Source organism: Rhinolophus hipposideros (assembly GCF_964194185.1).
Source record: "Rhinolophus hipposideros genome assembly, chromosome: 19".
In the NCBI taxonomy this organism is placed as follows: domain Eukaryota; kingdom Metazoa; phylum Chordata; class Mammalia; order Chiroptera; family Rhinolophidae; genus Rhinolophus; species Rhinolophus hipposideros.
Window position 1 is genome coordinate 1,658,018 of NC_138065.1, and position 27,675 is coordinate 1,685,692.

Consider the following 27,675-nt stretch of genomic DNA (forward strand, 5'->3'; position numbering starts at 1 on the left):
ACTGGGGTGCTAAAAAACATCATCTCTCCGTCTGGTGGTTAGGATCTTACGAATGACATTTTGAGAGGAAAATAGACTAGAAAGAGGACTAGAACAAGCAGCAAACCAAGTCACCTACCCAGTGAGAGGCTCTAGGACGGGAGCCTGGAATCTGCATTGTTTTAACAAGTGCTCCCCACAGACGATTCTGAACCAGGTGGTTGCAGGCCCACACTTGGAGAAAATGCCCTAGAACGTCCCCCTGGAGTCCGAGTGTTAATTTCACAGCCATCCAGCTTCCAAGAGAACCACGCTGACGTCACTCTGTCTTTAATGTCAGTCGGTTTTTATTTTGCACTTGTGTGGTGCGTTTACAAATTCAAAATACAGGATAGCATTACATATCGTAGGTTAGCGATACAGCGTTATGCGAGTTCACACAATTCATGTTAGCTTTTTCAGGTTTTTCTTCTTTAATTTGACATGTTTATTTTATTCTTGAGTTTCCTTTTCACAAGAGAAGACACAAGGTAAAGAAAGACGACCACACTGGAGAAGGAGCAGAGTGAGGGATGTATCACTATCATGGCCATAAGAAAAGCCTTCCAAGACGGACTTGCACTGTCCCCTCTCCTGAGCAGGCGCCCCTGTCCCCCAAACCAGTTCTGTTTTCACACCTAGAGCACATAAACGTGTGTGTCTTGGCCGTGTTCCATGGAGAACCGAAAGAAGAAATAACTCATAAAGGGACTTCTGTTATTAAGAAAAACTCTTGTCTTCCCAAAGGAATCAAGGTAGGACAGAAGGACTGACTCTTGGAAAATCAGAAGTGACCATTCCCTAACCCTTCCTGACCAGGAGTGCCTTGTGCAAAAGCTAGGAAGTGAGTCTCTTGTCTTTCTACTAACTCTTAGGAGGGGGCATTCCTCCTCCACCGTTAACAGCTAGGTCTGGGAAGGACGAATGTGAAAGTCAAGGTCAGCTAGGAAACTTTGGGGCAGCAAGGTCAAGGGCACGATGGGTCAGGCCTGAGGTAGGAGGGAGGGACCCTGTACTGTCTGCCTCTTGGCCTTTTTCTGGGAAAGACACGGAGGCAGCTTTCAGGCTCCAGAACCACTGGTTCCTCCCCTGTCACCACCCAGTGTTCAGTAGACCCAAAGAATGCCAGGAATAAAGCTACAAGGAGGTGGGGGGCAGAGGAGCGGGCTGCGACTGTTCCCAGACTTCCGTCAGGAGGAGCTCAGGGACACACATAGTGGGCGACCACCACCGGGCTGGCTCCACCTGTCGCTTTAGCATTGTTTCTGGGAAGGAAGTGAAAGCAGTTGCTCAGCGATTTCTGATCTTTAGACATTAAGGCGATGAAGAGGAACAGTTGAAATTCTTTCCTAATGGGGCTTCAGAGTGCTCCTGTCAGATGTACAGTAAACCCTCTCAAGATGCATTTTTAGAAAAGGAAAATTAATTTCTTCTACATATGATACAGTATTTACATTCCACAGAGTACTGGTGGTGGGAACCCAACGGATGGTGAGAGAGTCAGATTGCAGGGGTGAGGGCTGACAGGGATGAGGACAGAGCTTGGGCTTTGTGCCTGCTCATACCGCTCTGCACTGTCAAGAATCCAGGCTTCAAAACACAACTAAAGGATTGGGGATTGGGGGGTGAGGGTGGTGCAGATTGGTTTGAAATCCACAAAAGCCAAGGGCACATCAAGGCAACACCCACTCCCACCACAGAGACTCAGCTTTTCCCAGAGACCCAGCTAACCCCCTTCTCAGAAGCAAGTTAGAAAGTGGGGTTCGGGCACAGAAGTGGACCTTCCACCTCAGCTAATCTCTCAGGCCTTGCTTCAAGCTGCTGCTTATCTGAGTTCCTCTCCGGGCTGGCAAAAATATCTCCTGCCTACCCAAGTTTCCTTCTCATCAGTGACTTGACTTAAGTCTCTGCCACCTGAAGCGTCAGCCTTAAAGATCCATGGCTGGACGAGGGGTAAGGAGGCTGATGTCTCATCCCCGCAGGGTGTGTGATGTCTCCAGGACGAGCATAGAACCCTGTGGTTCCCCCTTCCCTCCACCTTGTTGTGAGGCCTGGAAGTTCTGAGAACCAAGCACTTTGTTTTGAGGGAAAGGACATCCTGAAAGAATCCAAGTCACCATGAATGACTCATTGCGTCACACTGTTATTTTTAAGAGCCATTACTGAAAATTTTAAGAAGAATCTTTGAAGGAAGACCCTTTGCCTTCTAAAGCAAAACTAATCGCATCTAAGCTACCTGAGAAGACTCTAAAGCTTCTCAAGGGTCAGCATTTCTGGAAAAACAAAGGCCAAGTTAGTCTTTCAAACCTCTGATAATTTCTAACCCATCGACCAAGGAATGGCTGTCGCCCTCCATACAGAGATGGAAAGGGAGGGGTGGGGGTCACAGTCATCTCGCTTCTCTCTTTGTCCTCATACCTGCAAAGAGCGTTTGGGATCAGGGGGCTGTTTGTTGGTACTGTCCTACCGCTGAGTTGGGAGTCTCCAAAGCTCTTCTTGGAGAAGTCATCTCGTTTTGTGAACCCAGCTCTACCACCTAAGTCGGATGGGTCCATGTGCTTCATCACAATCTAACCACAGACTGCCATCTACCCCTTCATAGCAGGAGCTCCGACGGCGAAAACACCCCATTTTTCAGAAACCATTTCTCCCGCACATGCTGCCTAATCCGTTCCACCTTTGTTTCTTGCCTAACAGACCTGTGGACCTTGAGCTCAGTCAAAGAGCGGAGAAGTAAGAAGTAATAGGGAGAGAAGGTGGTGATGATGTACACGTGAGATCTTACAAGAGCAAAATACTCTTTTGCAGAGGTGGGGAGTGAGAGTAACTCCCAATAAAAAGGGCCAATTTCAGGTCATCCGCAAATACAATTCGGCACAAAACACAATTTTCATGGATTAAAATCTGTAACTTGATATTGGCAGTTAGGCTACTTTCTTCAGTTTGTATTAGACATGCAAGTATAAGGTTACATTGTTATATATAGACTTGTAGAGGTCTTTCCCTCTCTTTTTTTTCCCCCATTAAAAAAAAAAAGAATTTCTAGTGCCTTGCAAAGGAGAAAACTCATCATCGCTAAGAACTGATCTGCAGCTGTGGTCATGTGGGATGTCCTTTGTGGGGTTTTGTTTTGTACGAAATTTTCTTCTACAGCTAAAATGAGGTCTTGAGTCCACTTCTCTCTGTCACCCCTCTCCCCGCCACGTCCCTGCCCAGCCTGGCCCCGGGGGGAGCGGTGAGGGGCGCAGGATCAGTACTCGCTCAGACTGTGCCACTTGGCCACAGGTTTGCGGGGGCTCTCGCAGACCTCGCTCCAGTGTTCGGCACCACTGGCGGTAACGCTGTGCGCCCCCAGGATCAGCCTCCCCACCACCTCGTTCTTGGTGGTACGATCAAAGTCGATGACAAGGAACTCAATGCTGATGTCAGGCAGGAGGTCAGTAGGGATGTCATAGATGAAAGACTCATTGAAGACGGGGTTCAAAGTGCACTTCTTGACATGGGTTTTCTTCTTGGCGATGCGCTTTCTGCCGTAGTAGACGTTCACCTTGACGTAAGGATCTGGGGCCCCCAAAGAGGTAAGAAAAAGAGAGACAGGCCTATGACACGGTCCTCTCTTATGAGATGTGGTCTCGTGTTGGAAGGGGGGATCCTGTCTGTCCCTTTGGTGGCCACCCCCACGTGGTTTTGGGTGATGGCACAAACATGCACTTGAGTGGGTTTCAGTCCGCCCGCCTGGACGAGGGCCCCGGGGAACCAAGAGAAGAGAATATCCTCCCCGAGTCAGGTTTGAAGAAACCCCATGCCAGCGGGAAGTGCTTTCAAGGGCACAGAGACTAACAATTGCCTGCAGCCCTTTTGAGATGTCTCACCTGGAACTGGTAGCGCCCAGCACCTGGCAGGATACCATTTAGGGTACCTCGCCGAAGGTAAAGGCCCCATTTGCTCACCCAAAGCACCTCCCTGGCTAAGAAAGTCTATAATCTAGATGTTCGTCAGGAAGAGGGGCAGACAGAGAGACGGACAGGTGCAGCGTGAAAGGCGAGGGGGGGCCCTGAAACGTGGGGGCGTGTCTGGGCCCCGGGCAGGAGGCCGGGTCTGTTCGGAAGGTTAGAAATAGGTTGGAGTAAATAGCTGCTACCTGAGAGGCCGGTGATATCCATCTTCGGCAAGTGTCTGGCTTTGAGGACCACCACTGTCATTCTCTGGGCCACGGGCTGATAGGACAGAGACACCTGGAGCTCCCCTCTGCTAATGCACTTCTGTGGAGAAGAAGCAACAGGTGAGAAGCCAGCAGGCGCAGGCCCTGGCGGAGGGCAAGGAATAGCGGACCAGAGAGGGAGCACCGGGAGAAGGCCGCTCAGCAGATGCTCGTCCCGTAAAGCTGTTACCTTCACACTGAACAGGGAGGGAGGTGTTCTAATGCGGATGGTGACACTACATGAAAGCATTTGCATGGACAGAGCCCAGCCTCGCATTCCAGAGCGCTGACTGCAGCCAGCCTGGTCTGGATTCACATCCTGCTGCCACTTGTCACCTGTATGACCCAGCACAAGGTACCTGACAACTGTACTTCGGTTTCTCATCTATAAAATGGAGATAAAAACAGTACGCAACGCATGGGCTTAGGAAGAAGATTCGGGAAGTTAACCTGTGTAAAATGCCACGGGTCCGCTCGACGAGTACAAACTCTCCTATTCTCTCACTTGGTTCTTGTGATAAAAACGCTTTGAAGACTGTCCCGTGGGAGGTTGGAAATGTGGGTCTGAGTCTTAACCTTGCCCCGTTTGCATCGCCTGGCCGTGGGCGACTCCCTGAACTTTCTGGAGCCTGTCCCTCCATTTCCCAGGGTGACCAGCCACCCTGTATCGTGCACACTTCACCTCTTCCTCAGCCCGGCCGGCTCCCACCCTGTGCCCACATCTTTGTCTCCCACCTCTAAATTTCATCGAGGTCCTATTTTGAGCTTGAAAAACCTCTAGTCCTCCGAGAACATTTTAAACACTTGGATACTTACTCCATGGCCGGGTGGGGCAGCCAGAGCTGACAGGACGCTCGAGGGTAGAAGAGACAGAGATGTGAGCAAACGTGAACTAGTCCGAGAAGGAGCAAGCCTGTCTAAGTGCTGCCGGGAGGCCCTGGGAGGGCTCGGCATGCCGGCTGACGTCTGGGATGAGTTTATGAAGGGTGAGTGAGGGACCGTGAGACAACAGGCAGAGAGGGGGTCACGGCCGGCGGAGTGGCGGGGATGGCCGGTACAAAGGCACTGGGTCCTGAAGGGGTACGCGGTGTTCAGGGAAGGGCGAGGGGGAGGGGCCGTGTGCCTGGTGTGGGGGTGCCTGGCAGGAGAGATGGGCCAGGAGCCTGCCGCGGGGGGAGTTGGAGGGGGGCGAGGGGAGGCTGAAGGGCAGTGGGAACACTGGCACCTAGCAGCAGAGTCAGCCCAGCCAAGAGGAGGTCTGTCAGCACACGAGTGACAAAGTGACCGTGGTGGTTGTTAACATCTTAGTAATAATATGATTGTCGTGAAAGCTGGAGAGGGATCTGCAGTGGACAAAGGCCAAAATCAGAAAGCTCAGTGGAGGGGCTGCTGCAAGGCTCAGGAAGCTACGGGAGGCCTGCAACCGGGGCTCGAGCAGAGGAGACGGACGGAGGGGCGCTATGTCTCAGGAGTCGTCGTCAGGGCTTTCTAGGTTTGGTGGCTACTTGGATGGCCGTGTGAGGGAGAGGGAAGAGATGCAGGGCTATTTCTCAAGTTTCTAGCTTAGGAAGTGGGGCTGGGGCTGGGATAAGGAAAACAATAGGAGGCAGCATTTGAGGCATTGAGGATATAATAAGTTAAATTTAGGACAGCTTCATTTCCCGACTATCAAACCTTATTCCTTATAGTCTTACAGCTTCAACGAAATGTCACTTACGTCAGGAATTCTTAGATGGAGCAAAAATAGACTCTTCTCACCACCAGTCTTACCCACCAAAATGACTTATCATGTATGCACTTGCTAAGGGCCAGGCACTCTGCCAGCAGCTATGAAAAGCAAGACAATCAGGAACCCTCTCCTCCAGAAGCTCGCAGTCTAGTGTTCTACCTGCTCAGGTGTGTCTGTTGCAGTAGTAAATAATTTGACGAGCTTATTAGTGGAAAACGGGGGAAAAAACCCTGAGTCTATGCCTTGATTATCAGCCTCAAGTCCTCTCAAGGGAAGAACTCTGATAATATTTCACATGGCTTAAAACACTTCTCAAGGTTCCATTTCACACCAGGAACATGTGGAAATGTCTCTTGTAAGGCACAGAACATGACTGACAAAAATTTAAACTTAGCCTCTAGCTTTTGAAGTTGAAGTACAAAAGAGAATAGATTTAAAAAAAAATATTTTCATGGCTTTTCTTCAACGCCAGAATGAAACTCCACAGGTTTCCCTTCCCCAGGACATACATGTTGTCCGTGCCTGACTAGGTCCATGGGAAGAACCTTCAGCCGATTTACAGAGACAGGCTGGTTGCCCGTGCCAACCAGGACCCTGCTGGGTGGCTTCCTTTCCATGGGAATCAGACCGCAGAGACTGTAGACTCACTTCTGCGATGAGCCACGGCCAAATGGCAGCAGGAAAGTAACCCCTTGTGACAAAGCAAATCAGATGCCTTCCAGACATTCAGAACTGAGCTAGCCAATACAGGACCCACCAGCTCCACACATCTATTTAAATTTTAATTCGTGAAAAGGAAAGAAAATTGAAAGTTTAGTTCCTCAGTCACACTTCAAGGGCTTGACAGCCATACGTGGCTGGTGGCGGCCACATTGGGCAGTGCACAGAGGGGACATTTCCATGTCACAGAAAGTCCCAGCACACAGCGCACGTCAAGAAAGAACCTATGGATTATTTGGGCCACTGCTCCCCTTCATTTCCATAAATAATGAAATGTTAACTGGATCTGATGTCTATGTCTGAGGCCACCCTTGAATACTGGTATCTAAGTATTCAATATGCAATCTGTAGATATGGTAACTTTATATACAGAAGGATAGGTGGGGCAAAAAAGAGATTTGACGTAAAAACAAAGGGTTTTACTTGTAAAAATAGCATTGACTACAGGACTAGGCTTTAGGTTTCCCGATTATTTATTTAAAACTCTGTTTCCTACATCATCCATTACAGCCAAATCTTCCTCCTCTAACCCCCCACGCCCCTTCCCTACTTCTCAGAGGACGCGGACGGCTCCTTTTAATACTTTTCTCCCCTAAAATCGCTCCTCAGGCAACTGTTCTCCATCAGACCCCTCTTCGCCTTTGGTATTTACCATGGGCAGAGTGCCTGCCGCTCTGTGATGCCCACATCCGCAGCCACACCGCCACCTGAATGCCATTCCATTCTGCAGTGAAGACCAGAGTCTCACGTCCATCCCCTCACCTCCCCCACTTCTCGTTCCACCCAATCCCACTCCAAGCCTCACTGTCAATGGTTCTTTGTCACGGGCTGGGAGCGAGCTCTGTTTCCCAGCCCCTTGCTTAGTGAGGCAAAGGCTCTGCTGGGGGGCAGGGAAGCAAAAGGCCGAGGAGGTGGGCAAGGGTGTTAGCCATGCCTGACAGAGCAGGGAGGCCTGGCTCTCAGAAGGCGGGATCCTTCTCCCTCAGTGGAAAAGAGAGCAGGAGCAAGGAGCGGGGGTTCTACAGACATTCAGAGGAAGGCAACACTTGGCAAGGGAGCAGTCTATTTCTGTTTCCTCTAATGAGCAAAGCCCCTTCCAGAGTGATTTTCTAGCCAGAGTCTTTGCACTACGTGGACACACACATCCTCAATAAACCTTTATTGGGGCTGGAAGTCCAGCTAAGGGCCACCTCCATCCACATAAATCACAATCATGGGAAAACAAAAGAAACAAAAGCCTTAATGTTCAACCACATCCCCCCTGTATCCTCCCCAATACTCATGCATAGCAACCTTCTTTATTGTTCCTGGAAACTTGACATTCCTTTTTCTTTCTCCCTTTTCAGTCCCTTTGGCTAGAATGGATGACCTCTAAGGTCCCTCGTAAATCTGAGATTTTAAGAATCCTCTCGTTCCCATGACCATCATCCCAGGTCATCAGCACCAGATCTGGCAGTGGAAAGACAGGAAATGGTTTGGAAAACAATGAGCTGAAGAAACTAGGAGAAGTGTAGCAACTCTATTATCTACTTTGTAAATCACTTCTTTCCCACTGTCTCGTCTTTATCCCTCAGCCCTCTCTGTATCGCCTCCCTTCTCCTTGTCGGGGATTTATTATGGGAATGTAAAGTCACTTTAATTTCTATCTGAATGAAATATTTGGAAAAAGCTGCCATTAAAAAAGAAAATCTAATCCCAAAGTCCAGCTCAGAGATTTGGGGCATCTCAATAAGAGTTTATACTGTGATCTTCTTGCACTAGTAATCAAGGGTTAAGATTGAATGCTTCTTGTATCTTTTTGGATTTTCCTAAGAGCTGAGAGTGCTCTCACAAGCCATCTCGGTAGGCTTCCCGCTCCAGCCTAGAGGGAGGCAGAGCCCACAGATAATAATTGCTTGCCGGGAGGAAGGCAGTGAGTGAACTGGTTAGAGTCAGAAATGATGACCAATCCTGTGCTTTTTCACCTAGAATGGACTGTCTGGTGGAAAGGACGAGCGTGCATTGTCTGCTACAGGCCAGGAGAGGCAGTGAGGAGTGGGCGGCTTCCTTAGACAAATGCAGTTCTCACCAGTGGCCACCCAGGAATCTTTGGAGGAAGATAACCTGGCCCCATATGATAAGGGGATGCCTGACACAGAGTGTGGAATAGTCCGGAACAGCTCTAACTGATGAGCTAAGGGGAGATCCAGAGAGAGCGGACTCTCGGCCAAGTAGGGAGGACCCAGGAGACGTTTGGAGGCTGTCATGCTAGGGAATCACAGGGACGAGTGACTGGGAGATGATGGTCATGGCTCCGATGGGACACGGCCCTACCCAAGGCACTGGCTGGGCAAGCCCGGGAGGCTGCAAGGTTCTGGAGTGGGGCTGCACAGGCGCTGTCCTGTCTGGGGCCTCTTCCAGCGGGGGTGTTGCCCAGCCCTGGCTTATCCCTCCCGAAGGGAGTTAATAAAGTGGAAAGAAATGTGCCTCTTGCCAAGAGCCCCTGGCAGCTTAGCAAATGCCATTGTCTGTGCTCCCTACGCCATGTCCTGGATTCGAGGCTCTTTTGTACGCAGCCCAAATCAGTCCCTTCCCTTGCCGTCTCTTCCCAGCTGCAGCTTGGCACAGAGCCATCCTCCCGTCTCAGCCTCGGGCTGTGAGTGCATCAGACTGGGGAAGAGTCTGGCTAGTTGGCAGCTTTACCAAGGTTGCGGCTACAGGGAAGGCTGTGTTGCAAAGGGTCTCCCTGCGAGAAGAGCTGGATGAAGGCAGGGAGGGGAACGCTGGAGACACTGCCAAGAGGAGCCTAGAAATGGGGGGGGAGCGGCTGGCAGAAACCTGTGGAAAAGAGATGGTGGGAGGGAATTGGGGATGGAGGGGGTTCAACAGAGCAGGGGCTGCGGTTTCTGGCCCTGCCCTGCCCCAAGGCCTCTGCCTCCCAGGCTATGAGAACCCCTGCTGTGTTAAGACTCTAGGATGTCTATTAGACCCTGCCGTTGGGCCTGTGTTTATGTCCTGACCAAACGCCTCTAATATTCTTCAGAATGTTTGGGCTTCCTTGGCCCCGGGAGGTGAGCTGAGAGCCGTGTGACAGCAGTGGGCCAGGCGCCTCTGGAAGCGCTGAGAAAGTGAGAACACACCTCCAGGGGGCATTGCCCCTGCCCCCTGCCCCATCTCGGTGCGGTGCCTTCTTCAGCGGACAGACCTTGTACCTGCAAGTGCGCACTGTGCGCTTTCCCCCTGCTGGTCTGGAAGCTTCTTTAGTCCAATCTCGAGCTCTTGCCTCCCCACTGAGTCCAGTGTGGGCTTGCAGGTAGCAGAGGCATTAAGAGATGAGCGAGCGCGGCATCTACAGCTGGGGCCCTTCCTGGGAGATGGGCAGCTGTTTCTAGTGACCCTGACATCCTTCCTGAACCTTCTACGTGCTTCTCCACTGATGTAGTTCTCCCCATCTTCTTTTACTTTTTGTCAAAACACAATACAGACATCTTCAAAGGACATATATCTCCCAGGGGTCGAACGTTATTAAAAATAGAAATAACAATAACAGTAGTTACAATTTACCGAAGGTTTCCTATGTGCTAGGGGATGATGTAAATCCATCGCCTTCCTTAACTCCTTTAAGAAACTGAGACGTAGAGAAGCTAAGCCACTTGCCCGAGGTCACCTGACTGGCGGAATGTGGATTCAAACTCAGTCTGACTTCCAAGCCCTTGCAATTAACCACTTATGTTTTCTCCTGAAAAAAGAATGAAACTGAGAGTTCAAAACGTCTACAACTTCTTTCAAAGCTCCTGCCACACTCGCAGCACGGTAACTGCCAAGACTGTCTGTCTTTCTCTCCCACTATAGTAAAAGCCCCTCCCGGGCAATAATATGCCCCTGGGTATTACGTCATTTGAGCCTCCTAACCTGTCAGGAAGGCAGTCTTAACAGCCTCATTTTACACATGGGGAAACAAGCTTGGGAGTGTCCCTCACCCATGTCACACAGCTGGAAAGGGGGTGAGCAGGGCCGTGAAGCCAGGCAGTCCAGCTCCGAGGCCCTAGCACGTCAGTATGGAAGGACACTGCCGCCCCGTTTGTGGGAGAGGAATGAACTAGTGGAGGATGGGGGCACATTTCTTGCACCCCTGAAGTTACAACGTAAGAGCCAGTGCTGGCACCGTGGGAGGAGGGCGGAGGGAGGGCTCTCAGGCCCCCTCTAATGCCAACAGGGAGGAATGGGGACTGGCGTCTGTGGCAAAGCTTCAGGCCGGGGAAGAGGCTCGAAGGTGAAGCGATGCATTAAAAACCATTTATAAAATGGTTATTCAAAGACGTATGTATAGTATGTGACACTAGTGACACCCGGCGCTTTGGCTTGGAAAGGGAAGCCGAGGGTAAAATCGCTGAACTCTTTTCACCGTTTTTCAGCTGTGAGAAATAAGTTCACTGAAGGAAGACATGTTTTGGAGAAGAAATGAGCCCCTATATCCTTGACATGACCGGGGGTCCAGTCTGCTCCCCGCGAGCTGGACGCAGCGTCAGGGTGCCCACCACTAAATGCATCTCAGGAGCCACCTGCCTGTCATCTCCCCAGGAAGGCGCTCCTTAGAGGAGACCACCGCCAAGCCACAGCCGAGGGCTTCCTCCTACAGCCCCTCTCTGCCACCCATTCCATCCCCTTCCTGCCATGCGTCCTGAGATCTCGTCGCCCCCACCCACCACCCCGCCCCACCTCACGCTTCCTCCTCACCTGGATGTTCCTTTTGATGATGTCCCTGGTCAGCTGGACCTTGCCCGTGCTGGGGTCCACCCCGGCCAAGGGCACCATGACCTCCCCAATGACGTCGTCCCGCGAGAAGCGGTCAAAGCTGAGGACCAGGAAGTGCAGCAGCAGGTCCTGCAGCTGGCTGTACGGGATGCCGTAGAAGGTGAAGGTCTCGTCAAACACGGGGTCCAGGGTCTTGCGCAGCACTCTGGTCTTCACCCGGTGCCGCTTGTCGGGAAGGATGGTCATTTTGATGTAGGGGTCAGAGCCCTGGGTCTGGTCATCCATCACCGGCAGCCCATGGGCCTCCTGGATTGTCACCACCAGGGCTTTTTTGGGGAAGTTATAGTCCACCGAGAAGGTGAGGGATCCTAGCATGACATCCTCCTCTGGAGAGGATGGAGAAGTGGTTTTGCTCTCCCCAGGGGTCAGGCTGGCCATTGGGCTCCTTAGTTCTTCCCCATAGTCCACTTTGATGGGCAGCTGGTCCGTACAAGCTCCAGAGCTGGGCCCTCGGGGACCCTTGTCCCGGCCCAGCAGGCCGGCCTCGGCAGCGTCCACCAGCAGGTTCCCTCGTCCACCTCCCCTCCCAGGGCCATCTTTGTCTCTCCGCACTTTGATGATTTTCTTCTTGTTGCTGAGGGTCTCTGGGTAGATGCTGATGCCCTTGAGCATATGGATAAACTTGTACGGGGGGTTCTTGTGCTTCTTCTCTGCCTGCTGGTGGCAGCATGTCCAGACAAAGACGGTCACCGAGACACACACCACCAGCACGGAGGCCCCGATGAGGCCGGCCACCACGGGTGACACATCTGAAGGTGGAGACCAGAGAAGCGTCAAGGCAGGTGGACCTCAAGCCCTGGCCTGAGCTCCTCTGCTCCTCAGCAACCTACTCTCCCAAGCCAAACCGGCTCATCGGGGCTTTGAACTTCTCCCCCATCTTAGAGCTGCTCTCCTCCACCCTCTTCAATCAATGCATGGCTCTTCCTTTCCACCAAACCTGCGTGGAAGTTACCTGGATGGAACCGTTACCCGGATGGAAGTTACCTTCCCCAGAAAGCCTTCCTGACGTGCCCTACCTGCCTTCCTGTTTTGTTGGCCTTTCCTCAGCATGTATGGACTTGCTTAACTCATGTTGACTTGAAGCTGCCCTGTAACTGTTACAGGTCACCTTTTTACATGGGAACCCCTTCACCTCAACTGTTACACGAGGGCACGAGCTGTCTGGCTTCGGAAGGACACTCCACAAAATCCAGTACAGGGTTTGTCTACAGTGGGCCTGTGTTAACTGACTGACTGACAAATGGGGTGGAAGGCTGTGGCTTGACCTTGGATGGTTTTAGTAGGGTGCTCAAGGGGTGGGGGTGTAGAATGGGTGGGTAGTAAAAAGAAGAACTCTGGGTCTAAGCACTTTTAAAATATTTTCCAAATTTCAGCTCCCAGGTATTTAAAATCGAAAAATTTTAAATAGAAAAAACAGACTGTGGAAAATGTCAGATCTTTCCTTAAATGTTACCTTCTTAGTAAGACCCTCCCCACTGACCATCTATTTAAAAGTGCAACCTTCTCCACCCCCGAGAGCCACACTTGGTAGCCCTGCTTAATTTTATCCACGTCTTCTTTCTCTCACACACACAAACACGAGAATACATGTAGACACACACACATACTCGTATAATTTTACCATTTATTATCTATCTTCACTAGAAGGTAAGTTTAATGGGCAGGTTTTGTCTGTTTTGTTCATTTCTGTATCCCCAGCACTAAAAACACATAGTAGGCATTTAATACATATTTGTTGAATGAATGAATTACTAAAAAGAGACAGATTCTTTCCTTTCCTTTCTTTAGTCTTGTCTACCTTTTCCCACACAAGTTGGACCCCTGAGTTAGATAATTAGGTTTGGGGTTATTTCCCCCTTAAATTCACTGAAGCTGATTAGTCTAGCTCCATCTCCAACTGAAAACTTTCAAACAGAGGTTGGATTCCCACTGGTCAGGCATATTCTAAAAGGGATTTCTTCCATGTGGACTGCACTAAATGTCTGACGTTTATTCTACTTCAGACATTCCATGGTTCTATGAAAGTAAGAAAAGAAGGGCTTACATTTTAAAATAATCTAGATAATGAGTAAAGCTATTAACAAATAAATCAATTATCCATGGATAATTGCATTTGAGGACAAGCATTGGAGGACAAAAGGAATAAGGAGCATGGGTCACTGCAATCGTCCATGGCCATACTGAATAATAATAGTGTTTATTCTCAGAGTATTAGGTGGAATGAATTATTAGGGAGAGGGTTCACAAAATGGGGCGTTCAGCCTTGAGAGTAAGCAGAAATAACATCCTGTCATCACTGAATCCCCAAGTCTCCTGCATCTGATACGGGCTCAGTAAATACTGGTTTGAACAATTGATTGGCTTCAATTCTCAATCAGAATGGGCACAAGCTGAAAAAATGGCTCTCTATTCATCAATCAGGGACTTTCCTGAAAAGTGTCTGCTACTGATTCATGAAACTGAACATTGATTATTTCCATGAGAAGAGGAAAGCAGGGGACTACCAAGACAGGTATATTTTCGAGACTTATTTGAAAGGGAGATCCAAAGGCCCACTTTGGGAGATATCTGCGTGACCCTTTGGGCTCTACCATAAATTTACTCTGTGATTTTGAGGGAACCCACTGCTGCTTTCCAGGCCTCAACTTTTACTGTTAGAAAATGGAGGTGGGGTGGGTAAGAGAGAACATGAAGGATTCTCACCTTTCATTGGTCAGAGAAAGAAAAGAAGAGAAACAGACAGATCTATGTACTCATTACCCCAGAGCGCTCCCCTACCTTGTGTCCCACCTTTGCCCCCCTTTCTTCTATATTTGAGCATTCCCTAAGCCCTGCCTGTCTCCCCCACACTCAAGGCAGTGAAGTAGAAAAACCAGGGATGCTGAAACTCAGAACCCTTTGTCTTGCTTTCGTCAAAAGCTTGATGGGAAAAAGAACTTGGACCTAATGGCTGAAATGTGTTTCAAAGTAGTTGTAAATAGCAGTGACCCGGACTGCTTGCTCCTTTTGTCGTCCAAGGTCATGGAAAATGGAGTGTTGGCTTGGTGTATCTCCCAAGGGCTATGGCATTTGAAATGAAGTACTCTGGGACAGTTGAAAAAGTCAGAAGTGGCAGTTCTCTATGTAGGAGACCCTCTGTACAGGTCAAAAGACCTGCACGACACATCGGGGCTATGCCCAACTCAGTCATCTTCTGATCTGACCTGTTAGTGACACTCCCTTTATTAAAACAGCCTTGCCCTGTCAAGGAGGCCAGTGTGATACAGCAGAATGAGAATGATCTTTGCCATCAACTGGATATTGGTTTAAATCCTACCATGACCTCACTAGTTTCTTTGACTTTATTGTATCTCCCTGAGCCTCAGTTTCCTCATCTGGCAAATATATATAATACCAACACCAGAGGCCATTTGTAAGGATCTAATGAAATGTAGTATGTAAAAGGCTGATATAATTTCTTTTCTCTTTTCCACTAATATTCCCTCTAGAGTTTAATATTTAAACTTCCCTCTGGAGTTTAATATTAAACTCCACACCATTCACTTTCCAAGGAACTTGGGGCTGCAATTAGAGAAGAAACATGTTGGCAAGAAGGCATAAGAAGAGAAGGAAAGAGCAGAAAGAAAATCATGGAGTGCCGTGCAACCGCAAAAGGGACATGTTTTGGAAATCTGGGACTGAAAGAGGAGCGAATCAAAAGGTGAAGGGGAAGAAACACCATAAGGATTTAGCCGTGGGAGTCCGTGGGACGAGTACTGAGAGGCGTGATCTGTTGTCTGCAGACCCTCCCTGACCCCATGTCCTCGCCTGTATTCTCTGGATATTGAGGGAGTTCTGCTCCTTTCCATGGACGCCTTACTGGGGAGTGAGAAAAGCCATTTCTTGGTGGGACTGCGGCCCCACCCTAACCTTCCAGATTGTCTGAGGGTTAGGATCGCTTAGGGGATATGAAGGAACCCTAGGCCGACAGCACTCAGACTGCTTCTACCACCCAAACTGGGGTCGAACTGACGGAGAAGCTGGGTAATTCTTTTTCATGTTTGCACCGGGAGAGCACAGCACAGGAAGTTTGTTGCCCGAGCCTATTTTGGGGGAATCTCCAAAGGGGGAAAAACTTGCTTCTCGAGCCTTTCTTTCCCATCGTCTCCCCTATTTTCCACTCCACTCTGCTCCAGGGAAAGGAACGGATCTTGGAGCCCATCGGGCTGGGTCGGGGACCAGCGGCGCCGGGATGACGTAATGCTTTCTCTGGTACACAAAGCGGCCTCCCCCGGGCTCGGCCTCTCTCGCCCCTCCCCCTCGGGCCTGGATCGGGCCCCTGCCAGCGCCAGCGCGGGTGAGTCCCCCTTTTTGAAAAGCCAGCCCGCCAGCCCAGGGCAACAGGGAACAAAGGCCCGGGAGGAAGCGCCTCGGCGCTGCCAGGAGGCCTAGAAATAGACATCACGTCATCCCCCAGCCCAGCAGCACCAAGCGCCATTTGGAGGCATTGGACGGACCCACCATTACGGTGCAGAACACAACTTGCAGTGCTCACGTTTCCTCCCAGCTCCAGCATCCGGCTGACCGGCTTAAGGAGTGGCTTCCTTTCTGCTCCCCACCCCCGCACCTCTCTCCCCAGAGGCCGCCGCCTCCCCTGGCTGCTAGCCACACAGCCCCCAGTCTCCAAGCTGCCATCTTGATGCCCCATCCCCCTTACCGCCTCCCTCCCCCGCATCCCTGAGGAGTAGGAGGGGGAGGAAGGGGCACCGCCCTGCGTGCCCCGAGGGGGAGGGCTCGGCCTACCCCACCTCTCCTCCCCCAGAGGGAGGGGTTCGCGTCCTCCCTGTTTTTCACCTCCAGCAATGCCGATGGTGCACCACGCAAGGTTTTCGGTTTTCGCATCCTGGACCTCCCACCCTCCGTGTGGCTCTGGCCTTCCCAGCCCTGCAGCCCACAGCTCAAGTTCAGGCGCTGTCCACTGCCCGCTACTCACCAACACAGGCCCGATTCTAGCGGGGATGGCTCTTGAAGGCCCTGGTCTGGGCTCCATTCCCTGTCCAGCTGCTGGGCTCTCCTGGCTTTGCAACGGTGTCGACTAGCCCAGGCTTAGTTTACCTCTTAAGATGCTCCAGGGCTGTACTTACCAAAGCTAGGTCGGATATTGGTGATCTCAGCCATGTCGTAATCACAGGCTATCGCTATAAAAATGCTTTTGCAGCGGTCAGACAAACTCTGGGAACCCCCGGTCAGTACGGAAGCCGCCGCTGTAGACTGCTAGGTCAGGGGAGGGGGAAGGTATCAGGCAGACGCCTCCTGCGACGGTCTGGTCCCTGGTTGCCAGCTGCGGTCTCCTCTTAAGATGCTCCAGGGATGCTCTGAGCTAAGGATGCAGGTGCAGGCAGACTGGTCCTGATGCGAGGTAGGCCCCGCCTTCTTCCGAACGGCCCTCGGCAGCAGACTCCGCCTCTGTCCGAAAAGTTCCGGAAGGCAAGGCCCGCCCCTTTCCGGAAGATCCCGGGGAGGGGACCCCTCCCATCGCCGAGATTTCCTAAGAATGAGACTCCGCCCACTGACGGGCTGTGGGTCTATAAGGAGAAAACCCAGAGGCCCGAGTAAGGAGTGTAGGTACATTATCATGTGAGGTTCTGTAGATCCTGTGATTCCAGTTCCCTGGGCTTAATATAGCAGCGGAATGTTCTGGGTGCCTAGGATTTTGGAGTAACAAAATTCAATACTGCTTGCGTTTCAGTATCCTGTGCCTTTACTGTTCTGCATTTCTGAGACCACTAAAGGTTATAGGAAGCTTTCTTAAACTTAAGAAACTCTAATTAAAGACCAAACCTTGTGGTGGACACACAACTCTAAAAATTTACTTGTAATTAATTGTATAAGTAAAACGGATGGATTTTTGTGGTGTGGTGTGTACATTAAAGCTGTTTTTATAAAAAGCCTAAGGAAAGAGTGCCAAAGTTAATCAGTGTTGGATATGTCTCTTCCAAAAATTTCAGGAGCTTAGGGCTGCTTAGGAGGGAGGGGAGAAGAAAGGGGGGGTGGGGGGGGTGACGGGGCGGGAGGAAGAGCAAACCATCAGATCTGTATTCTGTAGGTTCAAAAGCGGGACTCAAATGAAACGCCAAGCTTCCAGAAACTTCCTTGGCATTTGGGGGAGTTCGGGTGATGCAGGTAGCCTCAGACCACCGGCGGGTTGTCATTGATTCCATCAAATCACTCTTCATTTGGACTGTGGATACTTTTCATCCTGTCGGATTCTGTTTACAGACAGGATGGGGTCAAACAGACTTTTACATGGATAAATATCTGTCGGTGGTTCATCTGTAACGTGAGAGAGTTGACTGTATTTTTGCAGCTTTGACATTCTGTCCTAGAGGAGTGGCAAGAACGCGGTTCTAGGAGTCATTGATTCGATCACAACACACGTGTTGCGTTATTGAACGTCAGCTATGCCCCAGGCACATTCCCAGGTACCAGGGCGATGCCCGAGAAGCTGGTTCGGATACCTGATTCCCCTTGACAGCTGTGTGAAATCACCTTCCCACCTGAGCTAGAAGTTTGCCTTGTGTAAAACGGAAGGTTTAATACTATCCATTGCCCCCTTGGGTTTGTTGTGAAGATCAGATCACCTATGATAATGTAAGTGAAAGCATTTTGTAAAATGCGGAGTGTTATACAGATACGAATGATTACTATGGATTGAGTCCATGACAGCTTTATTCAGGAAACTGCACAGCTTGTAACGCAGGGATGCCTCTTTCTGAAATTTTATGAAGTCTCCACTTCCTCGGTCCCGTATTGCAGGTGTCGCGCCGCGAGAAGGATTCGTTGTCTGGCTAAACCACCGAATCTCAACCCCCAGTTTTGTTTTGAGCAGGATCGCTCCACGGACCGAGAAAGCGCAGCGTTGCCTTTAAATCTTTTTTGCCAGCAACTGAGGCGCTAGTCTCTCGGCTTCCTTCCGCCCTTACATAGGAGGGCGCCTAGTGCTCTGCGCATGCGCCTTGGCGACCTGACGCCGCGCACCGCGCCTCGGGGTCGCGCACGTAAGTCGCTGCCGTTGGCTGACTTCCGGTGGTGCCGAGGCCGAGTTTCCGCGGGATCAGGCCGGCTGGTGAGCTTACTGGGTCTTGTGCTGTGGCGCGGGAAGATGCAGTGGGAGCTGGACGTCCCGGCGAAGCCTGTCCGGGCTGAGGGCGTCCGGGTGTGAGCGCTGGGGCGGGGTCGGGAGTGAGGGCGGGCGCGGGTGTGGCGCCGGGTGCGTGGGAGGAGGGAGAGTTGTGCGGGTGCCTTGCAGGCAGTGGGGACTTGGGCCAGGGCTCTTCGCTTAGGTCCACAGCCAGTTAGGACCCCGTTTTGAGATCTTTTTGCAGGAGGGGCCCGCCCTGGGCTGCCTCTGGCCTCGCGTGCATTCGCTGTGGGTCTGGCTCCCGCGTCCAAAGCGGGGGAGGCGCGGGGCGCGCTCTTTCAGCCCCCGCCGTGTTTCCCGTGCTGCAGCCCAGACCTGGGCGCCGCCGACTGCGGGGCGCCGCCTCCTCGCTTCCCCTCCTCCCCTTCCTCCCTCCTTTTCTGCACCTCGGTCGTTCATCTGGAGTGGAGGACTCGCCTGAGCTGCTCCCTTAGCCCTCACCACGCTCGCTCGCGGGTCAGCGGGACCCTCACGCGTTCATTGAGCTCTAAGACCGAGACAAGGGCATTGTGGGTGGGGGCTGGGGGAGGGCTTTCCTAGTGTCCTGGGGAAACTGAGTTAGGGAGGTTCAAGACTAACCTCGTTCAGACGTTAGACTCTTCGCCCTTAGGAAGGACGTTGTCGGGCAGCCCTAGGTTTGCATGTAGCGCGCGATGAAGACTCCCTGTCCTACACGCAGCGTATTCTATTCCTGGACCTGTTTTATCGAGGAAAGATTTTTTTTTTTGGGAGGGGGGTCGAAAGGTGCAGTTAGTGTCCACGTAATGCTCGTTAACTCTTGGTCTAAATGTTGCCTAGGAATAAGCGCTGAATAGGAAATTCATGCCCTCTTTTGTTCATTCATTTATTCAGGGAACGTTCATTGAGCATCTACTATAGGGCAGAGACTGCCGCGTCGTAGTGCTGGTTGCAAGAGTCGTTCTCTTGAAAAAGAGCATAGTTTTGGGGGGACAGGAGATGGGACGAAGACAAGACGCGATCACAAAAGTGATACGTACTAGCAAAGAGATTTGCGAATAGGTGCTACAATAGCATAAAGGAAGATGCCCTCCAGTGTAGCTTAGTGTTGCCTTCAAAATGTGATAATTGGAATTGACGGCCAGAGTCCAGACGTAACACTATAGAGAACAGTAGGAATCTCTCTTGCGTTCAACGTGAAATTTCTCTTAACGTGGCCTAACCTCTTCCAACAGCCACACTTTGCTTTTGGATTGTTTCTGTTAATGGAAATACCCCTTTATGGAAACGTTTATTGAGCGAATCAATTACTATCTAATGATGTAAGTGCTGGTTTTTATTTTATAGCTGAAGAAAGTGAGATTCAGGTTAGGTAACTTACACAAGGTCCCGAAGCTGGAGAGAAGCTGACTCGGGAGACAAATCCAGACGGTTTGACTCACAGTGTGCTCTCAGGATCATGCTATTCTATCCTCCTGATGGTAATAATAATAACTAACACGTACAGTGTAATTATAACAGCTCTATGAGGTAGCAACAATTATTTTTTACAGTTGGGGAAACAAGTTTAGAGAGGTGAAGTCCCTTGGCCAAAATAACTTACTAATCAGTGGTAGAGTTAGGATTTCAACTCAGGCCCTCTAACTACTGTCTCTCAACTCTCACCTAACGGGAGATTGTGCACTTGGTGTGAAGTACTGTGTTCATGATTGAGCACGTGTAAGTGAAAAGATGCTTGAGGAAATCCTATTATCGTAATTAACACGAGGCTGATACGAAGCTGCTTTTACCCTTTCAGGATGGAACCAAAGTAGGACTTTAAAAATGTTGCCCAGTAAGAAAAGAAGGACCACGGTGGCTGAATCCCCACATCACGGCAACCAGGAGGAAGGTGACGTAGCCCCAGAGTCAGCCGTGAAACCAGAATCTGACCAGGTGAAAGACTTGGGGTCCGTGTCTCTGTCCTGGGGTCCAAGTCACAGTAGAGCAGCTGGCCTGGACGTCCAGTCTGTGCCGGCTGCAGGACATCAGCTGGGTGTGGAGGATGCATCTTTGAGCTCTAGGGGACTCAGCCAGGACACAAGCGCACCCGCTCCGGAAGCTGTTGATGCGGCTACCTCTAAGGGACTCACCGTTCCATCCTCAGAGTCTTCCCAGCCCCTTACTACACACATCGGGAAAGAAAGCCTCCAGGCCACTGGCTCAAGGAGAGGGAAGAAAATGACACTCAGGCCCAAAGCAGTTACCCAAGAAGACAGAGGTGATCGTCCTACGACGAAGGAGCCTTTTGCAGGAGAAGCCAGTGAGGAAGTGAAGGAGGAAGGAGGTAAGAGATGCCAGGTCCTCAGGCCATGTTTTCCTCGTGTCCGCATGCTTGGCTTTGCCTCGACAGAATATGTGTTTCTGCCAGCGGTGCCGATTTGGTTTGGAATTAGAACTGTGCTCCTCCTACGGGTCAGCAGTGAACTTGGTGAATGGGTGGAGACTTTCTTCTCCCCTCTCATTCCTTAGCTCCTCTTCTGGGTTTATTTCTTTCTTGTATCCTGTCGTGTCCAGAGGGATGAACTATGTGTGGCCACTTGTGACTTGGTGGGTGTCCGTGAAGTGGGGCTTGTGGAGGAGAGACACTGCCTGGGACATGGGGAAAGGCTCTGCGGAGGTGACAGAACCCTCAGAGGTGACAGAATGGTGGCATGGGCAGGCATGGGCCAGGGACAGTCTGCAGAGGCAGGGGAGGATGGTGACGTGGTTGCTTAGAAGTGAGACGGCTTCAGACAGCAGCCCGTGTTTAGGTTGTGAGGGGCTTTGTTTTTCACGCTCACGTATTTGAACTTTTCCTGGACTTAGTGATCGCTGAGAGCATAAAAGAAGCAGAAGGCATAGTTGTCACCTCAGGAAGCTTGTAGTGCAGTTGGAAAGACAGGACATAAACACACAATTCATTTGGCGCAGGTAAGACAGTAAGTACGTGATCAGGTGCTGGGGAGAGTGGTGCAGGTAACGCGGGCTTTTGAAATCGGAACTTGAAGGATTGCTAGGTTCTGATGGATTGTGGGGAAGGAGTGGAATTGGAAGGGCACGTTCTGCAAACGTGCGGGAGTGCTGTGTTTGTGGGGAAGTGTGGCGGCTTCAGATGGCTCAGAGCCTTGCCGTTATTCCCCTGAGGGCTTATAAAGGATCGGAATGGGTGCTGACAATAAAGCTAGAGAAGGTAGAGACGTGACAAAGACAGAATGTCGCGCAGACCGACCAGCACCTTTAGACACACCTGGATTGGGGCTGGTGAAGCATCCTTCGCACGGGGAAGGAAGGTGAGGGCTGCAGGTGAGTTCAGCTCTGGGTATGTGGACTATGAGGTGACACTGGGGCCCTCAAAGGACAACAAATTCGAGATTGAAGTTTGGAAAGAGGTAGGACTAGCAATGTTCCAAGTGTTAGTGCTGGTGGTTCTTCACGGAAAGGAGCGTGGAGGGAGAAGACGGCCTTGGGTTGACGAAGGTTACGGAGAAGGAGGGACAGAGAGGGGACAGTAAGAGTCCGGAGGGAGGAGGTTTGTAAGAGCGGAGTACTTGATTTAAGAGCGAGGGGTGCCGGCGTAGTGTATGCATTGTTAGTGGTTACCTGCCCAAAAGGACTGGAGCAACCTGCCAATTTCCACAGCACAGGGTGACAGGACGGCAAAGTGTGAAGCTGTTTTGTGATTCTTGCAGGAAAGCCTCCGCTGCATCCCGGAGGGGAGATGCCGTTTCCGCCATCAGGCAGCCACGCTGCCAGAGCAGGAGCCCAGCCTCGGAAACCAGCTCGGCCGGATGTCGGTGCCTGCCCCGAAGGAAAGCCCCTCCGGGCTGCAGCTCACCCGGCTGAGGAGGAGGCAGAGGATGACGGACTCTTTATTCCGATGGGTAGGCTTTCTTTTTCTGTCCTTTTTTTAAAAAAAAAAAAAATTAAGAACCGCTACTGAAGCATAATATGCAGAAAACGGAGCCTGTCCTAAGACATCCAGGTTCACCGAGTTTCCAGAGATTGAATGTTATGAGTACCCCAGTGTCCGCCCTTTCAGTTATTACTAGCACCCTACCCACGGGTCACCGTTACCCTCCCTTCCCGCCGCAGGGACCGGCTCCTCGGTTTTGTGCTTTATGTGAATGGAATCATACGGATGTACGTTTCGTGACTGCCTTTCCCCACTCAGCATTATGTGTATGACGTTGGTCCACACTGCGTGCTTGTAGATGACTCATTTTAGTGCTCTGTAGTATTCTGTTGGAATATTCTGCATTTTCTGTATCCATTCAATTCTTAACGGGCGGGCGTGCGGAGAGTTTCCAGGTGTGGGCCACCGTGACTGGTGCTGCTGTGGACGTTCCCGCGCAGACCTTGCGGCGAGCACGTGCGCTCACTGTCTTCGCTGGCTGGAATCGGCCGCTTGTAGGACTCGGCCTCCTGAAAACTGCTTTGTTTATTGTGAAATATAGTACATACAGACACGTGAGGAGAGCCTGCTTTATTCGACTTAACACATGGTTTTAAAGTGCGTGCCCGTGGTTCGTACCGCAAACGCCAGCCCTCTATTCCTGTGCAGGGCGGAGGTGGGGATGGGGGGCAGCCACGTCTCGCTTCTGAACCTGGGGGAAGGTGTTCCGTATCCCCCCATTATGTATGGCAGTAGTTGGAGGCTTTTCCTAGTTTTCTGACAGTTGTACTATATATTGAATTTTGTTAAATGTTGTTTTTTTTAAATCTCTTAAGATGATACTGTTTTTCTCCTCTATTGTGTTACTGTGAAGAGTTATATTGATTCTTAATGGCAACTTTATTAAGATAATTTACATGCAATAAAATTTATGCAGTGAGTTCTGAAAAATGTGTCACTACCACCACAGTCTGCACGGAACACTTTCTCCCCCGGCCCCCGAGTTCCCTCATTCCCCTTTGCAGCCCTCCGTTTTCAGCCTTTGGCAACCACTGATCTCATTTCTGTTCTTGTAGTTTTGTTCCACACTGTTATGTATGCACCTGGTGTCACAGCACATGTAGCCTTTTGCAGCTGGTATCTTTCACTTCGTGTAATGCTTCTGAGATCCATTCACGTGCCTCTTCGTGGCTCACTAGCGTTCTTTCGCATTGAGATAGCAAAGTCTGTTTATTTGTTCACCAGCTGATGGGCATCTGGGTTGTTTGCAGTTTCTGCCTGTGTGACTAAAGTTGCTGTCACATATAGGCCTTTCACAGACCTAAGTTTTCCGTTTTTCTTGGGTAAATAACTAGGAGTGTCATTGCTGGGGCTTATGGTAAATGTATGTTTCACTTGATAAGAAACTGACAAACTGTTTTCCAAAGTGACTGCACCATTTTGCGTTCCCACCAACATGTGTGACATTTACAGTTGATCTGCACCTTTGCCAGCGGTGGTCAGACTTTTCAATTTTATTCATTCTAGTAGGTATATTTCTTTGAGGTTTTCACTCGCGTTTCCCAAATGAATAATGATATGGAGCATATTTTCATGTGTTTATTTGCCACGTGAAGTTTTTTTGGTGAAATGTTTGTTCATGATTCTGTTGTTTGCCTTATTCCTTTTGTAAGTACATACCTTGCAGGAGATGCTTTGAAACTGCACACACCCTGTTTCTCTTCAAAGTTTTAACCACTAATTTTAGCATCCCTTGGATCACCTGCATCAGTTTTCTAGTGGTGTTTGATGGTGATTTTCCATTTCTCTCATTCCTTTGACATTTATTAATTGGACTTTTTCTGTAAAGAAGAGCTGTCCCTTGCCCCTCATTTACTTATGCGTTTATCCAATGTTTATGAGTCTGCACGCATGGATATTTATTTGATGATTTGACTTATAGTGCAATACTATTATTTCTTTTGCTCAAATTGTTTCAGCGTTAGTCCTGGGGAACTACTTTAGGTTTTACTTTTATGGGTTATGCCTTTGGTGTCATAAATAAGGAGCTCAGCCTAACGCAGTGTCACAAAGTTGTTGTTTGTCCTCTGTTTTCTTCCAGCAGTTGCATATTACATTTACGTGTGTGATCCATTTTGAATTAATTTTTGTATAATGTGAGGTATATTTGAGATGTATTTATTCGCATATGGATGTACAGCTGTTTCAGCGCTATTTGTTGGAAAGATTCCTTTTTCCATTGAGTTACTGTTGCACCTATGTACAAAAATCATTTGACCATATTTGTGGGGTCTTTTCCGTTGATCCGTGTCTGACCTTCCCCACCAGAACCACACAGTCTTGATTACTGACTTTATAGGAAGCCATTAAATCAGGTAGTCTGAGTCTTCAACTTTGTTCTTTTCTTTTTAAAACTTACTTAAGTGTGTTTTTCCAGGACCCATCAGCTCCAAATCAAGTAGTTGTTTCAATCTAGTTGTGGAGGGTACAGCTCACAGTGGCCCGTGTGGGGATCGAACCGGCAACCTTGTTGTTAAGAGCACTGCGCTCTAACCAGCTGAGCTATCCAGCTGCCCCCAAAAGACAATTTTTAGTGGCTCGATAACAGTCTGGTGTAGGGATGTACCAATGTTCAGTTAACTGTTCCTTTAACATTGGACATTTAGCAGTTTTCTGTGTTTTTGCTAAACTGATTAATGTTCAAATTAATAACTTAATTATTCATTCTTCCAGCGTCTTTGCATGTCTGTTTCCATAAGAAGAATTATTGGATTGAAAGTTATCAAATTCTTGATATATATTCACAAGTGCAAAAGCAATTGTTTGAAGTTACTAATAATTTTTCACTAAGTAAATACTGCCAGGGTGCAGCTTGAAGGTTATAAAGTCTTTTAAACAGACAAGGTCAACTTGATATTAATTGTCTTTAATCCCTTCTTTTCAGACAGTAGCCGACCAAAAATATCAGACGGGAGCCTCATTTTGGAGTTGCATGATAATCTTACCAGATTTTAATAATCAAGAAGTTTTTCTTGCGGTGGCCAGTTAGTCAGTTGGTTAGAGTGCGTTGCTACTAACACCAAGGTTGTCGGTTTGATCCCTGCGTGGGCCACTGTGAGCTGTGCCCTCCTTTAAAAAAAAAGTTTTTCTTTTTGTCTGGTTGTATATGTGTTGTAGAGTAGAGACATTTTGTCCCTTTTTTATTTATATAGTTCAGAGTGGAGATTTTGTTGATTTGCTCTGTGTTTTTCTCTTTTCTAGACTGAATAGTATTATAATAATGAGAAATTATATTTGTAAGTTGTTTCATTGGTTACACAGCGTGCGTGTGTGTGTGTGTGTGTGTAAAATTTTGCTTAATCTCCATGGCATCCCTGATGGGCAAATATTTGTATTTACAAAAGAAAAAAATGGGGCTCTATTGCCAAGGTAACCCAGAACGGGGCCACAAACCCAGGGTTTCCGATGTATTATCTGTAGAGTGCTGATTAAGACTGCAGATTCTAGAGCTAGAGTGCTTGGCTTTCAAACATGGCTGTTATTACTAGCGTTTGGGAAAGTTTCTTACCTCTGCCTCAGTTTATTCATCTGTACAGTGGGGACAAGAATAGTCCCTACGTCATAAAGTTGCTATGAGGGATAAGTGAATTAAGAGGTATAATGTGTGTAGAAGACTGACATGAGATAAGTATTCAGTGAGTGTTAGAGATTGTTACTGTGACAGTTCTGCCATCTCTGTCATGACCATCTCAAAGTCTGCTTGGATTTCCAGGGCCAGACAGCAGCAGCTTGTTTTTCTTTCTGGGAGCAGTTGTTTGGAGATTCTGGTGATGTTCTTGGTTTGTTTGCAGAGGAGCAAGACAATGAGGAAAGTGAGAAACGGCAGAAGAAGAAGAAGGGGACCAAGAGGAAGCGAGACGGGAGGGGTCCGGAAGAAGGGGCGTGTGACCTGAAGCTGGACGATGTGCTGGACCGCACCCTGGAGGACGGCGCCAAGCAGCACAACCTGACGGCTGTCAACGTGCGGAACATCCTCCACGTGAGTAAGGCCCGAGGGCTTGGGAAGCTAATGAGAATGCCCCGGAAGTTCCCCACTCCTGCCTGGTATGTGACTGACTCGTCTTGTGAGGACCTGGGGCAAAACATTTCACATTCCAAGATAGCTTTCTCTTTACACTCAGCACGAGTTTGGAATCTGAACACATGGTAAAGAACTTAACTGGGAAGGTAAACCGTTCCTGTGCTTCTTTCCACTGATTTGAATGTTCAGTGTATTGTTTAGCATATTCAGGACTAACTTTCACACTGGATTTACCCTTTCATGGGTTAACAGTTTGCAGTACTTTGCACATATGTAAATACTGTTCTTTGATATATAGCAACACAGCTATTTACAAAGTGTTTGTTGTTTATTACTGTTTCTCTTAAGCATCTAGTACCTCACAATCTCTCTCTATGTGAGCCATTCCTGTCCCCTAAAGCAGCTAATGAGATTGGCCTGTTCGTTGCTGCAGTGTTTGGAGCTGCACGCTTTTGTCCACAACTTGCTTCTTTGCTTTCAGTTCCCGTGCATCCCCCCAATCTGAAGCTGTTTGAGTATCTAGCAGAATGACAGAGACTCGAGTATTATCTAGATGACACATCTTTGTTGCATAAAGTGAAATTTTATCTTTCTCCAGGAAGTAATCACAAATGAACACGTGGTAGCGATGATGAAAGCAGCCATCAGTGAGACGGAAGATATGCCGATGTTTGTGAGTAATCCGTTTGCAGAGCTCCCTGTATAAACTGGCGATGTGGGGCAGGTCACTGGGGCCTCTGTAAATAGTCTGACAGTTGGGGGCCAGGGCAGCGTCTCAAAACCCAAGGATCACACGATTATTTTTATTGACTCGTTTCTTCTCGTTTTCCCCTCCTTAGGAGCCCAAAATGACACGCTCTAAACTTAAGGAAGTGGTGGAAAAAGGAGTGGTAGGTGTTATTTTTTTTTTTTATTTAACTTGGTAAATAACCTCTAATCTTAGGTTATTTGCAGGGAAAAAATACAGGAAAGATTTATTGTTTGCCTGGGTTTACCTCCTTAAAGAAGGATTTTCCCAAGGCTCATGACACCAGCATGGGCCGAGGATCTGTGTCCTACACAACTAGACTGAAAAAACAAC

General features: G+C 49.4%; 2 protein-coding genes across 10 annotated transcripts in view; one reads left to right on the forward strand and one right to left on the reverse strand.

The window, feature by feature from the left end:
• Window positions 1–304: 304 nt before the first annotated feature.
• On the reverse strand, window positions 305–16,857 carry SYT11 (synaptotagmin 11). Its single transcript, XM_081025504.1, has 4 exons — window positions 16,586–16,857; window positions 11,385–12,211; window positions 4,157–4,280; window positions 305–3,579 (listed from the first exon to the last, which is right to left on the reverse strand). Exons 1-4 carry the CDS (start codon window positions 16,617–16,619, stop codon window positions 3,269–3,271), a joined length of 1,296 nt encoding a protein of 431 aa, XP_080881630.1. The 5' UTR covers window positions 16,620–16,857; the 3' UTR covers window positions 305–3,268.
• Window positions 16,858–18,525: 1,668 nt separating this feature from the next.
• LOC308487379 (GON-4-like protein) overlaps window positions 18,526–27,675 on the forward strand; it is a 69,339-nt gene continuing 60,189 nt past the window's right edge. For 5 of the 9 annotated variants that reach the window (XR_013991692.1, XM_081025494.1, XM_081025493.1 and 2 more), the window contains exons 1-6: window positions 19,961–20,081; window positions 20,399–20,926; window positions 22,311–22,502; window positions 26,365–26,552; window positions 27,193–27,267; window positions 27,434–27,484. Coding sequence is in view for 8 of the 9 variants with exons in the window: in XM_081025494.1 (XP_080881620.1) it covers window positions 20,060–20,081; window positions 20,399–20,926; window positions 22,311–22,502; window positions 26,365–26,552; window positions 27,193–27,267; window positions 27,434–27,484 (1,056 nt within the window). In the remaining variant the exon portion in view is untranslated. Of the gene's footprint in view, window positions 18,568–19,959; window positions 20,082–20,398; window positions 20,927–22,310; window positions 22,503–26,364; window positions 26,553–27,192; window positions 27,268–27,433; window positions 27,485–27,675 lie in introns of those variants that run through there. The other 4 variants (XM_081025495.1, XM_081025489.1, XM_081025490.1 and 1 more) reach the window with 3 other exon arrangements.